Source organism: Trichechus manatus, unplaced genomic scaffold (genome assembly GCF_000243295.1).
Source record: "Trichechus manatus latirostris isolate Lorelei unplaced genomic scaffold, TriManLat1.0 scaffold00037, whole genome shotgun sequence".
In the NCBI taxonomy this organism is placed as follows: Eukaryota; Metazoa; Chordata; class Mammalia; order Sirenia; family Trichechidae; genus Trichechus; species Trichechus manatus.
The window spans coordinates 11,345,842-11,364,977 of record NW_004443973.1 but is presented as its reverse complement, the minus strand read 5'-3'; the positions used below and the strand labels follow the sequence as shown (position 1 = coordinate 11,364,977).

General features: G+C 37.5%; 1 protein-coding gene across 1 annotated transcript in view; it reads left to right on the top strand.

Annotated features, from left to right (window-relative positions):
- RAPGEF4 (Rap guanine nucleotide exchange factor 4) overlaps window positions 1-19,136 on the top strand; it is a 375,780-nt gene that overhangs the window by 309,917 nt on the left and 46,727 nt on the right. Inside the window, exons 13-18 of the mRNA XM_004375502.2 lie at window positions 1,046-1,055; window positions 1,240-1,340; window positions 1,818-1,964; window positions 3,828-3,943; window positions 8,572-8,660; window positions 12,267-12,345. Coding sequence (XP_004375559.1) covers window positions 1,046-1,055; window positions 1,240-1,340; window positions 1,818-1,964; window positions 3,828-3,943; window positions 8,572-8,660; window positions 12,267-12,345 — 542 coding nt within the window. The remainder of the gene's footprint in view (window positions 1-1,045; window positions 1,056-1,239; window positions 1,341-1,817; window positions 1,965-3,827; window positions 3,944-8,571; window positions 8,661-12,266; window positions 12,346-19,136) is intronic.

The window sequence follows — 19,136 nt, the reverse complement described above, 5'->3', positions numbered from 1 at the left end:
GATCATATTTGGAAGCAAGAAATTGAAATTTGAAATTACTGTACATCAACAATATTATTTAAGCTGGCATTTCCCACTAGTCCTACAACATTTTTAGTCTTAAATAACGGGCTAGTCATCTTATAAGGCCAGGAAACGCAGCCTTCTCTAATCTCTCTTGGAGAATTATAAGACACATCAGTATACTAAAGGTTCTCAGAAGTTCTGCAGTAAAGAAAAACGTTCACTGTATTTAAACCAACACTTCCTAAACCTAGTGAAGACAGAACACTTTTTTAATGGAACATCCGTTAACTTTTCAAGAGATCTACTTTGGAAAATCCTACTCTTTCTTCAGCCTGAGTTAATTTAGTCAAATAAACAAGGAACATGAATTGTAAATGAAAAAAAAAAGTTTTAAAATTGCATTTCAAATGTTTTATTTTCAGTCAGCAGAAGTGGTGTTTTTATCATTGATATTTATTTTTGTGATAATGTCATTTCTTTACATTTTAAAAGCACACTTTAATATTGTTATCACTGATAACGTACCTTTTATTCTTTTCATTCAAACTTACTTATTGTTTTCATTTTATTATGAGCTATTTAAATATTTCAAACAAAGATAGAGAATATTACGAACACCTTTTTATCTAACTTTATCAGACACTAACATAATGCCACATTTTCTCTAGATTTTTTTTTAAAAAATGAAATTATACAGCTACAGTTGAAGGCCCTTGTGTCCTTCTTTATCCCATTTTTCACCTCCCCTCCCCAAGATAACTCCTACTCTGAATTTAGTGATTATCATTCCAACCCATATATGTTTTTTCTTTTTTTTTACTATGTAGGTATACATAGCAAACATAAACAAAAACGTAGGTACCCATCAACAGTATACAGTGTTGATTTGCATGTTTTCAAACTTCACATTAATAGTCAGATTACTTTTAAAAACTCTTTTCTATAGCATAACAGCTTTTGATGAGTTGTGGGGGAAAGTATATTACTTTAAGAAATGGGTTGCTAGTAAATTGATATCTAGTAAAAACCTATCTTATAGGGCATAGCAAGTAGTACGGTGTTTCTGTTCCTTTCAGATTCTACTGAAAAGAAAATAATATTCCACCTGAATAAGTTAGTATTAGCTAGTAATTTTTTTTCCCCTTCTAGAATAAATGTGTAATTCTGGGGACTTAAAAATGATGATTTGATAAGCTGTAATTTATATTGATGTGCTTCTATTCTTGTCATAAGTCTTTTCATCTTTTTTGTGTCTAGTGTTTAACCAGGGGGAAGAAGGTACCTCCTGGTACATTATTCTGAAAGGATCAGTGAATGTAGTCATTTATGGCAAGGTATATATATCTTTTTCTCTTTGAAACTACTGTATTCCATTTACTAGTGTGGTTCTAAGTATTAACAATGTAGCGCTACAGTTAAACTTGCAACAACACTGTTAATCTAATATAAAAGGACATTCTTGCATCTCTAATCATAAATTATCTAAATCATTACACTCCGAGTAGCATTATACTTTCTGGGAGTTTATCTCCTTATAGATTATAGTATATACATTTAAATTAAGCCATGGCCATATCACTCAATGTAGTTCTATTGGTGGGCTTAACCTAAAGTGAAACACTTTTGAAAGAATTAAACATCACAGTTTTAATTATATAAGTTCTCTTTGACACTTAAGGACAGCCAGCTAGGTACAACCCATTTATATAGATACACAGTATCAGAGGGGGAAGGGGGTCTTGTGGTGAGAGGTGGTGGGTGTTTCCTCCGTTTCAGGGATCGTCCTCATCTGACTGTTCTGCTGTCTCCAGGGTGTGGTCTGCACCCTGCACGAGGGAGATGACTTTGGCAAATTAGCACTAGTCAACGATGCCCCTCGAGCTGCCTCTATCGTCTTGCGAGAAGATAATTGCCATTTCTTAAGAGTAGACAAAGAGGATTTCAACCGGATCCTGAGGGTGAGTTCCAGGCAAGGTGTGGTTAAGGGAAATTCCATTTGTCCTTTTGCCAAATAAGCAAAGATTTGAGCATGGTGTTAACAGGGCAGTACTGTGATTAATGGATGTTCTAGGAACAAAGGGCCTTGGTTACAAGACTGGCATGTTCAGTGTGATGTTCCCGCAGAGCTGAAAATGCGGGTACTATGCTGGACGAAATCCCTCAGCATACACCTGCATTGAAGATAAATGGGGCTTACCTGGCAAATATCAAAGTCTGAGACGTTTCTCTTTGGCATTCCTAGGGTTTCTCTTTTGTGTCCTCCACCCACTCCCCAGTGCAGTGACAGCCCCTCTGGTCATGTATTTTTATATCTTAGACCTTCCTAGTCTCTACCTCCTCTCTCTTCTCAAGTCTAAACCTTTCCCATATCATCATACACCCTCTTTGATTTATTGAGTGATGATATTTTAGTGGAAATTAATTTCAATCATGGTTACTCCAGCCAAGCATTTACATTTTAAGTGCTTTATCTAAAACTTTCATATTAGAGGAATTTTAGACATCGGCAAGTAGGTGAAGAATACTTGGAGTGGTAGAGGGAGCCTTGAAATTTCACTTAAAGTGACCTCTGAATATGAGCCTAATTTAAATGTGTCAAGGTTATTTGTGAGAGTGGGTGATGTTTAGAAGACATGGTCCCTGGTCCCTTGGAGGGGTAATTCAGTTTGGCTGATGGAGCCTGGATTGAAGGCTCTGGCCTCTCTGGTGACCCACGGTCCTCTGCCCAGGCTTGAGCTCACCTAGAGAGACTGTTCTCTGTAGCTTCTCTCCTGCTGTCTCCCCTTCTCTGCTTGTTCACAGGACAGGTCTGCTCCTCTCCCTCTCCCAGCCTTGGCAGCTTTCCCTATTCCACCGCCAAGTCCTACATGCAGATTCTGTGCCTTCTGGTACATGTGGCATTATTTAAGGATGATTTACAATGTAATTCTCCTTTCCTCATGTCAGGACATCTATCCCTACATGACCTTAAAAATATGCATTAGACGACAAAATTTCTGACAACAAAGTTTATCCTAGGATTATATTGTCTTAATGCAAAGAAAGTTTAATTAAATGTTATGTCATTTAATAATATAGAAAAAATAGCACATGGAATTTGACTTGGTTTTTATCTAATATCTTTTCAAATGGGAACCAAATGATGAGGAAAAGTGCATTAAACTACTTAAATAATTTAAAATGACATTGAAATTTAGAGGTAAACTTTACGAACTCTGAATTTTACATGTATAGAGTGCACGCCTAGCCAAGAATTTCCTTGAAAAAAATCAGACTAGGACCATTATTATTGGTGTCATTTATAAAAACATTCAAAATAACTGAAAAAATATTTTAAGCACATATGAAGATGAAACTAAATGATTTTTTAAAAAAAGAAATAGTCTTTTGATTAGAAGAAAAGGTGCCCCACCTAAGGAAACTAAATACATTCAGAAGAAAATCAGAATGAAAAACCTTTGCTGAAGATGAGTGCTATTTTGCCACACATTTTTATTAAGAATAAGTAAATAAACGTACTTACTTTCCCTATCTCCCTGCCACACCACCCTCTCCTGAAGGTTTCTTAGAGCACAAACCATAATACTCTCTGTTCTGCTCTTTTTCTGAATTTGGGGTAAAAGCAGAGTTTTAAAAACACGTGACACAAGCCTCACCTGGTCTTATCTCTGATCATTGCAGCCCTTGACTTTGAAAATGACTTAATTTGTAGACGCAACAATTAGCATCACAAGCACCAAATGAGTTTCTGAAGCATTTGAAATTTTTTCATTGTCTGAATAAACGGCAGCATCTGTATGTGGTGTAATTTGTATTTGCAGGACGTTGAGGCGAATACAGTCAGACTTAAAGAACATGACCAAGATGTCTTGGTGCTGGAGAAGGTCCCAGCAGGGAACAGAGCTTCTAATCAAGGAAACTCACAGCCTCAGCAAAAGTATGTTTGCATCCAACACTGTAATTGCCAGACTAGGATTAACCTTTTCACATGGCGTCATCATTTCCACAATAGCGTGTTCTTTTCTGTGGGAGACGGTAGTGTGTGAAACTTTTTTCTCTCTATTGACTAATCACACATCTTGTGGAGTTTAATGTAGCCATTTCTGGCACTGCATTGAGCCTGGTGCTGCCTACAGTAATTCTCAGGAAAATATTCTACTCTAAAAACTTCTCTCTGTACACAGTGTTCAACTGGAATAGCTTTGAAAGAGAAGGCATGTGGAAGAACGATGGAAACAGGAATGTTAGGCCGCTCAAAGGATACGAAACCTTTGGTATTTGAGTTTTATAACGTAGGAATGAATTCTCAAGAAGTGTTTGTATCTTGTTATCAGAATAAACATCTTTGATGGAAACGCAGGTTTCGAATTTAAGACAGTCTGTTTATTGCAGCCCAGATGCATCCATTTGGCTTCATTCATACTCATTCCTGCTCATGTCAAGAGGGTATTTGCATCCCATTTCTCAGGCCTTCTGTTAACTTGAGTGCCTTTCAGCCCATCTATCTTCAGTTCTAGCTTTTGCTGAAATATCCTACATAAGACTTTTTCATCAAATGTACCAACGTTTGAGTGGAGAGACAGAAGAATTGGGAAATGTGGCTCTAAGAAGTTGTAGCAAATTAAAAAATCTCATTTTTTTAAATAAAGATTAATTTTAAATCTTAAAACAATAAAAACACTAATTCTGTAGCTAAAGAAATGTCATCAAATAATAATATGCTAAAAAAGAATGTGTCCCAAGTAATTTTCCTTTGTTTGCCAAGTAAATGGAAGTGTTCCCTTTATCAGGACATTCACCAGAGCTGATGATTTTTTTATTGTTTAGACTAAAAGCCTAAGGCGCAGGCATTTTCATCTGGATGAATCAACATATTTGCAAAGAAGGAGGGAAGAAATGTAATATTATTGACTAGTCATGGTATATTTTGCATATTTTATTTAATCCTCATTATAACCTCTTTTAACAGATGGAGATATTTAGGCTCAAAGCAGAAGTTACTTGCCCAATGTCACAAAGCTTGTAATGACAGAGTTTGGCCCAGCTCAACCAACTTCTATGTCCATACTCCTTACACCTCCTAGGTTATTATAACAAAATATAGTATATAAGTACTATATCTTCAACACTGTAAAATAAATATTTCAAACAGCCTGACATAAATGAACTATCCTTTCACTCACAAACTTATAAAATTATCATCCATATTTCCTTAAATTCCTTTATTCTTTACATTTTTTTACTACTACCCATTCTTGATACTGGCTCAAATATTTTTAAGAGTCATCTTTTCCAGCCCACAAAAGAGAATAAACACAAAAATGTTTAGGCTACCCCCAATGATTTTCTTTAGTGCCTCTAGATATAACTAGACCATTTTATAATAGTAATCTGCATTCTTTAATAACGCTTTAGATGTTTTAGGAAAATTTGTTAACTGAAAAAGTAAGCCCTGAAAAGTTTTCTTAGCCTTGATGTGTTTGACCAGGAGACACCCTTCCTTTACCTCTTCACATCTTTGGGGAATGATCAAAGATATTTGCTTGTTACAACATCAGAGTATCCTCCAAATATAGATTTTTATGGAACCAAACTAAAGGGAATAAAACGAGAGACCGTGTATATCAAAATTATTTTAGACCTATCTCTGATTTCCATTATATCTCCATATTTGTGCCCTGTAGAACAATCGAAATTTCTAATTCAAAACTTGTGCATTTTCAGTTAAGAAATATCAGTGAGTACAAAATAATGCACTAAGCAAAATCAGTTCCCTGAAGAGTGAAAAACCATTCTCTCGAGATCGTTTTACATAATGAGCTTTTCCAAGTCAGACCAGAGTTAAAAAGTCGGGGCGGGGGGGCATATAGGTGACTGTTGGGCTGATGGTCCTGACAACTTTGATAACATGGTAGCAACCATGTTTATGCATGGACTTGCATTTTAGAAACCTGTAGGGCCTCTAGGTCCTGAGAAATTGTCCTTTTTGAGCTCAAGGAGGGTTTCCACGTTGATAACAATGTTACTGTCTTGATTCACTTTTGCCCTGAGAAATCCAGAATAGTTTAATAAATTTTTAATTTTCAAAATAACTTGACTCTGCCCAAACTACTCAACTGTGTGTGATATTAAAATTTCGTAATATTAAGACAGTATTTCTCATGGTGGGTGTCCTACATGGAGACCATAAACATTTATCATTTTGAATATCTTTCTGCTCTGTGGTTATATCGGCTTAGTAATAAAAAGGATTTGAAATTACTGCTTCTGTTTTAGTTACTGTGTTGCATTTTCCTTAGATTGTCAACCACCCCATTTCTCAACTCCACCCTGTTTGCAGAAAGATAGTCTCTTTTGTTCCCTTCCTTTGGTTTCCAGGTGCAGACATAAGTGTCTTCACTTCCAGGCTTAGTGTCGAGAGAAGATTTTCAGTCGTGGGTTATAGAATATCTACTCTTTAGCAAAGGGTTTTTAACTACATGGAGTATTATCCTGCTTAGGATGAGCTCCAGTTAACTAGACCTAGCCTCCATCCGGAGCATCTTGCTGCACAGGCAGTGAAGTGCAGGAAAACACACACTCAGATCTGGCTCACATTACAGATGTCCCAACTACTAGCTTTGTGACCTTGGGCACAATGCCTTACCTTGCTGAGCATCTGTTTTCTTCATTTGCAGAATAAAGATAATCTTTAACTAGCTGGATTAAACATGGCAACATTATTCAGTGCCCTCCTAGTTGTCTGGGCCATAGTAAACATTCGACAGATGTTGAATGCTTTCTCCAACACCTTTCCTTATTAATGTGACCAGATGCTGCTCCTCTTCCAGCTTATCTGGTGAGCGCAGCCAGAGTCATGTATTTCAGGAATTACTGGGTGAACAGAGCAATTTTCTCCATTTAAGTGTTGAAAGTCATTTATAGATATGTCTTCTCCTTTCCTCAAATATTCATTGCATACAAGAGAAAAGAACTATTATCTTCTACCTATTTACTTGGTGCAAACAGTTAACGTGCTCGACTGCTAACCAAAAGGTTGGAGGTTCAAGTCCATCAAGAGGCACCTTGGAAGAAAGGCCTGGAGATCTACTTCTGAAAAATCAGCCACTGAAAACCCTATGGAGCACAGTTCTACTCTGACACACGTGGGATTGCCATGAGTCAGAATCAACTCAATGGCAACTATTTTATTTACTTGGAGAAAGGGGTCTTACTTTTGGGATTAGGGTAGGCTATTTTTTTTTTTTTCTATTTCTCCATTCTCCTCTGGGCTCCAGAGCCAGAGAGGTTTTCTCAAAGATTTAACTTCAGCATCCTTTTGGTTCTACATGTACATGCAGGCAAACACACAGAATAGTTTTAGCGAACAGTTGCCTTCCAGAGAGAATGCATTTACTAACTTATCTAGTACCCATGTTGCTTCTCTACTCACTTTCTATTTTCGCATGCACGGTCTTATAGGCTGAAATGTCTCTTCTTCACTCCCTCGAGCAGGAGGTTAAGACTCTGAGATTTAATATGTTATAGATACTCTTGGGATCTCAGTACACTTCTTCCAAGGTCTCAAACAGGCAAGAAAGGGTGTTGATGAGGAAGGAAAGATAGCTGGTCCTCCTGGAGCTTAATTCTACCACTGGTTTCTGAACAGAAGAGCATTTGATTTTCATTGTTTTTCTTCCCTGTCATTTTGCTTTAAGTGAAATGCCAAGCAGAAGAGCAAAGTCTGAGTTTTGAAAGGGGGGCACCCAGATCCTTTCAACTGTTTTGTTACCATCTTGAGTATGATTTTGGAACATCCCACGTTGAATTTTTTTAAAATCCTTGCATGTTTGATGAGCACCATGGACAGATCTTCTGAAATAATGCTAACACCCACCCCCAAATAATTTACATTTGACATTGAAATAAATTCTATGCATTATCTACTGCTGATTTAACCTTTCCTATAGGGTCTCTATGAATCAGAATTGACTCGACAGCAGTGGGTATTCATGATACTACTGGAGTTTGTTTGCTCATTTGTATTTGGGGTTTTGTTTTCTTTTCACTAGATTTATTATTAGCTGCATTTCCAACACACATACCAGTGTACAGTTGGGAAAGACAGAGCATTCCAGAAATAGGAGAATCCAGTGTGGGACTAAAATTTTGCTATGAGTAACCCATATATGGATAACCTTGTTTACTGTGATTTCCCCTCACCAGCTCCCCCTGCTTGACCTCAGCTGCCCTGGGACTCACATATTCCTTTTCATTCCCCTTTGGAACACAGCTGTGGTTTCTCAGTTCCCAGCCTGCTAAAGCTGCTCTCCAAGAAGTTTCTTTTAGTTCCATGTAGGGAAAAAAAGAACATTTTAATAATTAATTTATGATTTTTCTATTGTCTTCCTGTATGATTTTGGCAAGATGCATGCTCTTTCTTACCAAGAGGAGAACATGGGCCACAAGTTAAGTCAGTATGGTTCCCTAGAATCTCAAATTTTTAAAAAATAGGTATTTTAAAAGTTATTTATTAATTATTTGCTTACTTTTGAAAAACTAATAACACTTTTATTTCTCATCCAGGTATACTGTGATGTCAGGAACACCTGAAAAAATTTTAGAACATTTTTTAGAAACTATACGCCTTGAGCCAGCTTTAAACGAAGCAACAGGTATACACCTAGAACAGTTTTGTATGTTCATTAAATCTATGCATAGCATTATAAAGAAATCCTGAATTCATCCTCAATGTGTATAGCCAAAGCACTTTTAGAAGGAGGTTACATGTATTAATATTAGAGCAGGATCCCTATGTGGCTCAGACAGGGAACGATCCTTCTCACTGGCCTATGCCCTCTCCAATACTGGCTGTCCTTTGTAGGTCACTCAGTCTCATTCACACATATTAAGGGTAGCCTTCCAGAGGCATCTCTTCAGTTATAATTTAAATTTCACCTTTAATTATAATCCGCCCTTTTCCCATAAAGTATCTGAAGCTGCCTACATAGAAGGCACCACCTTGCTCCAACTGGGAATAAAATGGTTCTTTCTGTGGTATGGTTTCTTGAGGTGCCTCAGAGTGTAACTAAATACCACCTTACAGTGAACCAGCCTTGTACCAAAATGCAAAGGTTTGAGAGTGAATAAGATGAACCTCTCCAGTGAACTAAGAGTTCAGAGTTATGGTATCATTCTCCACTTTGATTATCGACTTGTATATGACTTTGAAACAGCCCACATTTAATTTAAAAAACAAAACAAAACAACTATGCTACTGGTTTGTCTCTCAGAATAATGTGATGGATGGGTTAATATTTAAAGCCCAATGAGCTCCACAGAAGAACATTTCTCACTAAAAGAAGGTCAGAGTTATCTTCAGAACTTCCATCATGGATCTTTGCAGTATGCTTCGGGGTAAATTTGTACTTATTATTATAGATCTCCTAAAAGTATTTTACCACTGCTTTACTTATTTTCTCTCCTCATTCCAGTTTCTCATTTTGTAAACAGATGATATGAGGTATTTTTTATGTTATGAATTAACTGGGGAGTATTAGCTTTAAAAACCAAGATCCCTGGGTCCAGGCCAAAGTTATTTTCCCTTCAATATTTGTTGACCATCTTGTTGGGCAAACATTAAGCTGCACACTTTGGACTAGACAATGTGAACAGGAAGTGCTTGCTACCCCTGTCCTAAGGAAGCTTATAATCTGCTACAGGACACAGTCGTTGTTAAGTGCAGTCGAGTAGGTTTTCGATTCATAGCGAGCCTATATGACAGAGTAGAACTGCCTCATAGTTTTCCTTATGAGAGCAGATTGCCAAGTCTTTTCTCCCTCGGAGCCACTGAGTGGGTTCAAACCACCGACCTTTCCATTAGCAGCTGAGCACTTAACCACTGTGCTACTAGGGCTCCTGGAAGACGTAGAGGAGTATGCAAATAACTTTAACATGAGGCAGAATGTGGTCAGTACTTCAGGAGCACTCCCTGGCTGAGGAGGACAGGGACAGTGACATGGAGAAGATATCCTTCAAAGTGGCCCTGAAGGAAGGCTGGTAACCAGTAACTATAGGTTGGGGATAAAGTCTCCCAAACTGAGGGACAACATTAGTACTGACCTAGAAACAGGAAAAGAAGAGAAAATGGTCTGGTTTTGCTAGGCTGTCTTATACATAAGTAGAAGAAGGGAAATAAGATCTAAGAATTTGAAGTACAGATCTTAAACCCCAAAACCAAACCTGTTGCCATTTAGTCAATTTCGACTCATAGCGATCCTATAGGACAAAGTAGAACTTCCCCATAGGGTTTTCAAGGAGCGGCTGGTGGATTTGAACTGCCAACCTTTTGGTTAGCAGCTGAGCTCTTAACCACTGCGACACTAGGGCTCCAGTACATATCTTAAACCAAAAACCAAACCTGTTGCCATCAAGTTGATTCCGACTCATAGTGGGTCTTAAATGCAAAGCTAAGCAATGGGTATTAGCTGGAGATGTCTGAGCAAGGAGAATGATGTGATATGAGCTTTGCTTGAGAAAGGTTACTCTGTATTTAGTATGGAGAATTCCTTGAGTGACCAGTTAGGAGGAGATTACTCCTAAGACACATACATAACCTCAAATAGACCAAATTTGTAGGATGATAGGTCAGGAAAAAATGGAGCAAATTTTCCCCCTCTAATTAACTGTTTGCACAGAATGTGTGATTACATAATATAAGAAACAGCATCTTCTTGGAACTGAATATTGATTCTAAAGGGAGATTCTGGTATATTAGAGATTATGGCATCTAAGGAAAACTTTGTAAGATCTTTACTACCCATGAAGAGAAAATAATATCCTTCCTTTTAAGGTTACCTCTGAAAGAGGTGAGACTGGATTTATTGTTTCTTAAACAACAAGAAATTAAAACCTAGAAATCAGTAGGTCCACATGGGATGTGATTCCTGACTCTCCCATTTTTGATGTTAGAGACTAGTTAACACCATAATTTAATATCAAGCTTCATTCCTTGTAGTTTTTCTGATTTTTTTTTTCTTACAAATAATCTGGTATTGAAGATAAAGAATAAATCAATATCTTTCTCATGAAGAAAAAATACTAATGTGCCCCACCACCATCCTGGACATAAAAGGTCACCCCAGGGCAGGTCCATGAAAAAACATGAGTGCAGTGGAGTGATAGACTGTTGGCATTTATGGATTTAAAATAAAGTGAGTCGACAGTGAAACTTGTTTACACCATATAAATGAACACCCCTGGATTTGACAGTACACGTTCTCTTAATTTACCAAAGCATCTATTTTCTGCCTAAGAACTATTAGTCTCCTAGACTTTTTACGTCTATGCCTGGCATTAGTAGTTGAGTGACATGGGAAATCGTTTTCTAATAGGAAAAGTTTTGTTTTTAATCAGTTCCAAGAGTGACTGCATATGAGTAGAGAATGAGAAAGCCACATTGAAATGTGAGTGCTGGGTGGCTGACCATGCTAAATGACCAGGTCCCCAGCCTTGCAGCAGCCAACTCCAATTCTGTGCTTTAACAAGATTAAACTACTACATAACACAGGTTTTCTGGGGCAGTTCTACTCTGTCCTCTAGGGTCGCTATGGGTCAGAATCGACTCGACAGCAATGGGTTTGGTTTTTTTGTTTTCTTTTTTTTTAATGAGCATTACCTCCCATATTCTCAGAGAATATGCAAAACATATGAAAGTAGGCCTAGAGGTTAAACTCAGGCAAGCCACAGTCCTTCGTACTACAGAAAAAAGTTCCATATAACTTCTGTCTAGTGCTTTCCCTGCTTCTTCCCTGGCTCAGTATGATGGGGCTGAGACAACTGTATGATGGATGGCAGCTTTGGATTACATTCGTCACTTACATTTAAATGAGTACAGTGATTGAACCATTAGTCCTCAATATAAGTTGATTAAAAACATGGATTTTGGAAATCTAATTCCTATAGTTAAAATTCGCTTATTTCTCACCATGTCTTATTTTAAAAGTTACGAGTGTTTCGGAAAGGTGACTAGTGCCATTGCCTCTTTTTAAAATGTTATACTTTTGTCCATTGTCCCAAGAAATTGTTTTGAGTTTTGATCTCAAGCTCTGTCAACATCATCATCTGTATATGCAGTGCTTCTGTATATGGTAAGACCACATCACCCCAAGCCAACGTGTAAGAACCATTGGCCAAAATCAAATAAATAGATACTTCTGCTTTCCTAAGATTTCTACAAGAACCTAATTTCCTTTTCTGTTTTGTTTTTTTCTCCCCTCCAGATTCTGTTTTAAACGACTTTATTATGATGCACTGTGTTTTTATGCCAAATACCCAGCTTTGCCCAGCCCTGGTGGCCCAATATCCTTTTGTTGTGAAAAATCTCTATTCCCTTGGAGACACCCTAATCAATGACATGTGTGGCCATTATCACATCTTATCCTCCGAAGGTAAGTCATGGCCCAGGCAGAGTTGTATTTTCAACCCATGCCAGACTCCAAAATGCCAGCAGTTTTCCCTGGCACAGACTCCAGCACTCCCCAGCATAGGTTTGCTGTGGCATCTTTAAGGACTTCCTCCTCATTACCTGTGTAAAGAAATGCAAACCAGTCTACCTCAAAAAAGGTGATATTGGTGAGAAGTATACAAGCCTGGGAGGTAGGCTAGAGAAGGTGATGGAGAAGAACGTAGGCGTGTTTTTAGGGATCGCTCCCTAACGTTGGACACCAACTTGTCCCTCTGTCAGAAGGATACCTGGCGGGATGGACAGGATCTGTTTGTGCTCCTGCTCTAAGCTCTATTAATCAGGTTGCTAACTGCTAAGATAGACTCAAATTATTGCTGTGGCATTAGTTTTCTTTCACACTCATCCTAGTCCATCCTCTCCTCTAGATACCAAAATTTATATCTTTGTTGCCGTTTTTTATTAGTATTATGTTGACTTAAAGAAAACCAGTTGTCGTTGAGTCAGTTACAAGTCATGGTGACCCCATATGTGTCAGTGTAGAACTGTGCTCCATAGGGTTTTCAATGGCTGGTTTTTCAGAAGTAGATCACCAGGCCTTTCTTCCCGGGTGCCTCTGTGTAGACTCAAACCTCCAAACTTTTGGTTAACATTCGTGCGTTAAACACTTGTACCACGTAGGGTCTCCAAAACAAACAAAACTTGAAATTCTAATGGCAGTTCCTCTAGGCAGCTTGAACACTGAGTTTGTTTTAGGCAGATTTTAATACTGTATTGAATTGACTGATAGATATATAGTGTTTGGCACTGAGCAAACATTCAGAAATGTAAGTTGAATAAAAGAAGTGAATATTATTAATGAGTTACACCCTCAGCTTTGGTGGTGTGTAAAAGGATATTTTCCAATTTTACTTTATTTTTGTCTCTACTGGCAGCAAAAATGTAGACCCCAAAACACTTTGGCTTTTTTGAGCAGTTAAATACAGTTAAGGAGAATGGCTCTTTCTTTCTTCTGAGCAATCCAATCAATGTTGGCATGTTTTCCTTTTTCAGAATTATAATTGCCCTACCTGATTCTCATTTGCCTGTTCGCCCATAATTCTCTTTGAAGTCAACAGAATGTATGAGGATAGGAAATTTAGCTGAATGTGTTACTCAGAGAGAGCTGCAAGAGTGAGATTTGGGTGTTTATTTGCCTGGAAACTATCCTTCCAAGTAATGACAGCTTAATGAGACTTACATATAGTATATATTCTCTCTGGCTCATATTCAGTTTTTCTGTAGTAAAATTAACACATTCAGGATAGCTCTGTCCTCTTTTAACTCCATACATGGTAATCACTATTAGACCTTTGAGATTTGTTGGAAGGAAAAATAAAAACCACCATTGAGTTTAGATTTATTTTTTACAACAGTGCGTTGATAAGCCTAAGGCAAACAAAATCAAAATAAGACGAGTGAGGGAGTAGAGTGGGCCAAGTCATATCATCTGTACAACTCAAAGCTTGTATTTTACCAATTCCAATTTCTTCATTTATTAGCTTGTTCTTCTTCAGAGTTGATCGAGACGCCCAGATCACTGATCTTCGTTTTTAAAATGTAAGCTCCTGGCAGAAAGGTCCATGCTATGCCCACGTAGGGAGGTATGGGGGCAATGATATTGGTGGGGAACAGAGGAAGACAGAAAAATGATTAGAATCAAGGGAGGCCTATGAAAGAAAATCCTTTCTTTTCCCAGTAGGCAAGTGTCTCAGTTTCTTGGTGCTGCTGTAACAGAAATAGCACAAGTAGGTAGGTTTAAACACCACCACCACTCCCGAGATGTTATGTAGGCTGTTTATATAATCTATGGTTTTTCGGACATAAGTAACGTAAACCAGCTGTGAGTGACTTGAGGAATAAAGGAATTCATCAGAAGGGTATGGGGTAACTCAGAGGACTGAAGGGACCCTTGCAGAGTCCAGGCCTTAGAAAGGGCTTTCGGGGGCAGGAACTAAATAAAGACTCAGCTGTTGGGGTAAATTGACTCCAAACATCCTGGACCCTTACTTCATTTCACTCAGTATTTGCATCCCTGGGAAGGAAGGTCTAGTTGGTGTAGCTTAGGCCACTGCCCACATCTTGGCCAAGGGAAGGCAGAGCAGTTCACTGGACATTTCACAGAGACTGTATGCAAAGAAAAATGGTGAAAGTGCAGAAACAGATGAGAGGCAGAGAAGACTAAGTAAACTGCTTAACACCACACACACAAGCCTTGATTTGGGGGGCAACAGGGATATGTAATGCAAAACTGCACAAGGGGGTTAACCTCCATGTTTTCCACATGGGATATAGAGATAGTAAAATACTTCACCATATTCCATTAGCGAGTTGCTTAGCTGACTGTTTTCAAAGTAGTTAATGTCTTTTCATAGCAGCCCTATGAAGAAGTGAGAATTTTCACTGCTCTTTTGCCAAATCAATAAACTAGGATAATGAAAAATTATGATTTGCTCAGAGAGAAGTAATTACTAATACAGAAAAGATTTGAGCCCTGAGCCACTGACACCTATTTCTGGGCTTAATCACATTGTATGTCTCCTCCAATTTTGTCTTCAGCATGGAGAAAGATGGTAGAACTCTGTTTAACATTCATATTTCAGGCCTTTTATGTGCTAATGAGAGAGACTTTCTATTCACTGGATACACTGGGACATGATTTGGCCTGATGAATACAAGTGCTTTATAAGGAGTTTTTAAAATCGTATTTATTAACTTTCTATGCTTTTCTCCTCTAGCTTTTTGAATCTTTATAAAATCTGCATTTAAAATTCAGTTCAATTTGCCTTTAGTCTTTAAAAAAAAATTAAGACTACCTATATCCCCACCACCACCTCCCAGGTATAATGATCACTAACATTTTGGTGTGTGTCCTTTCAATCTTTTTTCTGCACATATAGGAATATTCTTTTAAATATAAGAATGGGATCATACTGTAAATAATTTGGTATGCGTTTTTACTAAACAATATTTTATGAAAATCTTTTTTGCCATTAAATATGTTTTTATACAGCACTGTTTTTCTAAATAGAGATAGCTTTGTCATCTTTAAAAATAAAACATTCTCATTGCAAAAAAAAAAAATTCAATTAACACAGAAGAAGAGAAGAGAGCAAAATTCATCTGGTATCTCACCACTGTTAAGAATTTTATGAAAAACCTTCCAGAAATTATAATCATCTATCTAGATTGATCAGTAGACAGATAGAGATATAGATAAATAGACCTATGTCATCATTTTTTTCCAGATAATTCTACAAACATTCATTGAACACTTATTTACAATGTGTCATACATTTCTGGCAGTGAAGGAACAAAGATGCATGAGAAAGATACATTATCATTTTTAATGACTACATAATAATATATGGTGGATATGTCATAATTAATTTTCTTAGCCTCCTCCTATTGAATATTTAGATGATTTCTACAGTTTTTGCTATAACAAACACAATGGGATGAATCTACATCCTGCCAGCTAATATTAGCCCATGTATACAATAATTCCCTTAAATTCCTAAAATATATAAAATTTTAACAACGTTGGTGTTTATTGCCAAATTCTTCTCTAGTCTTAAATTTTGTGTTTTATGATTAAATTCTGCCATATTTGTATAATACAGGTGTGTACAAATACAGGCAAGTCTTCAATTCAGTAAGTGATCACCACTACGTTAATGTTATTTTGAATTTTAATAATGGTCTCCTATTGATTTAAAGTATTTTCACATTATTTATCTTTCTAACACCCACCCCCCAAATCTGAGGACTGGTCCATTATTTCTTTCTTTTGACATACAGGAGAAGTCAAGGCATATGGAGACCAAATACCCACCTCAGATTCCGTGTACACTGACAGGTGTTTGGAGAAAGTCCATGTAGCACTAACGCAGTTCTGGTTTACAGAGGACATTGTGCGTGACTTTCCAACAACCATGCCATCTCAGTTGGTCAGTCTAGCCACTCACGGTAATTGGTTGCCCTTGCCAATGATTGGTTCTCAAATTGCTGGACTAGGCCTTTGGAACTCAAAGAGAGGCTTTCTGGACCAAATGGGTAAAAACATTTAAGAGAGAGAACAGGAAGCCTGTCGTCCCAAATGCTAGTGACAACCATCCTACAAACTTGAGGTGAATGAGCCCTAGGATGAAACTGAAATGAGTGGAAAGTCAGGGAAACAATGGGGTCTGTAATAACATCATTAGTAATTGGACCAATCCTGAAGAGTATTCTGCCAATGGATTTTATCATATGTCAACTAATACAGGTCTTTGTTGTTTAGGACAGATTAAGACTGCAGCTGAAAAACCCCTAAGTGATAAATGACTTATATTTAAATGTATAGACATTTTAAATACAGCAATTATTTTTGTCAAATATTTTCTATTAGTGTCCTAATTTTATTTCGGCCTAATATTCAACGCAAATTCTTCTTTTTCTTTTTTGGCATGGAAATTATTTAGTTTCTTGAATCAGAAAGAAACAAATAGACTACAGGTTTTCTACTAAATTTTAGCTAAAACTCCCTTTGTATCTGTTATATCCTTTGTATAGAAACAGAGTAAACACAACATCTTCCCTTATTGAAAAGGCATTTATTTCTCTGTGAAACTGACTTGGAGGATGTTCTCTTTATAAATTGACTTGGGTTCTCTAAAAGGAATATTTATCAAAATTTGCTTTTCATGTTGGTGAAAGATTTACAAAACAACAGCAGGTTCATATTCTCTAGACGAAGCCAAGTTTTTAGGAATGTTCTTTAAATTTGTAAGGAAAACTTTCAGCTTAAGTTTTATTGAAGCCAAATTTTACCATTGTTTTCCCCCATGTAAATCTGAAAGTGTTTGATCCATATGTCACCATCAGAGCAGTTTACTTCTTCAAGTATATAATTTGAGTGATTTTTTTTTTTTCTCAATAAAAAAGGCTTGGCTTGATGTGCTTCTTGAAATAAAACAACCATTATCAGCTTTTTATGAAGTACTTCATATACATTTTCATAACCTCATATGAAATGCCTCTTTTTTTTTGTAATATAAACTCGATTTTATTCAGTCAGGAGGTAGACGTTTCTTTTATCTCAGGGAAGGTATCCTCTGGGAATGAACCATGATTAGTCCAAACCAGTTATGACAGTCCATTTCCCTGTGTAGTGATTCGTTAATGAATGGATGTGTCGCCCAGTTCTGGCCAATGAGATGTAAGAGCAGCACTGATATTTACCTGAAACACACCAGAATGTTAAAATATTGAAGTGCTTCTGTGTTGTGTGGTAAACGCCACTTCCCTCATCACTCATCCCCTTGCCCAGGACTCCTGCATTTCCCCACAATCCAGCATCTACAAAGTTATGTCTGGCATAGAAGGGGGACTCCAGGACTTGCTCCAGGGCTACAGGAACCATTTGATATGTTCTGATTGCCCAGTACCCATACCATACTGTTCATATCATGAACTTTACCCCTGAGTGAGAAGAAACATTTTCTCCCTGTATAAAAAGATAGGCTTAAGACCTTTTCCCATACCCCTTCACCCTGTCTTAATGCTGTTGTGTGGCACTGTGGCAGCTGTCTTGTGACCATGAGGCAATAAGCCAACAAAAAGATAAACAGAGCCTGCCTCCTTAATGGTACCTTGAGCCACAATACACCAGACTTGGAACTGTCCTCCTTTTAGATGTTCTATAGCATGAGACAGTTAAATATCTTTCATGTATAAGCCTTGATTAATTAGTTCTTCTCTTACTTGAACTGAAGGTGACTGAACACATCCTAATTGATGCAGACTTACGTTCAGAGGGTTAAGTAATAGTAACACTGAGTGCTCAATATGTGTTAAGCACTGTGCTAAGCAATTTGTGCAAGGAATGTATTCTTTTAATCTTGTTTTTACAATAAAGAAAGTGAGATTGAGAAGCTAAGTACTTTGCCCCAAGTTACAGCTAGAATGCTAGAACCAAGATTTGAACTCCAGCAGCGTGATGCATTCGGCCATGTTTTAACTGCTATGCTATGTACAAGCCCCTCGTTTGAGACTGAAGGGGAGAATAGCCAAGAACATAGATAATTCTGAAAATCAGTGGGAAGAGAAGATCCTGAGCAAGAAAATAGGAAGCATTTAAAGAAATTGACAGCACAGAAAGCTCTCTTGTGATTTTGAAGTTAATAGGTGCACACAAACACTGAAGCAGCCTGTATCGGTAAGAATAGCATCCCAGAATTAAGCCCAGAAATGTCAAGTCTATGAAAATTCTAAAACCGTCCATTGAAAGTATTTTAAATGATTTCCAGAGGAGGATCAATAACAATGATGATAGCTAACCACTTGCTGTCAAGTCAACTCTGACTAATGGCAACCCAGTGTGTGTCAGAGTAGAACTATACTCCGTTGTGTTTTCAATGGTTGATTTTTCAGAAGTAGATCACCAGGCCTTTCTTCTGAGGTGCCTCTGGATGGACTTGAACCTCCAACCTTTTCTCTATATTATTCTCATTTAATCCTTAACAGCAATCCTATGAAGTTTACTGATGAGGAAACCAAAGCTCTAAATGGTCAATTAACTTACCAAGAGTCACAGGTTATAAGTGGGGAAGCCAGGATTTGAACCTAGATAGCCTGATTGCAGAACTTGCATTCTTAAGCACATACT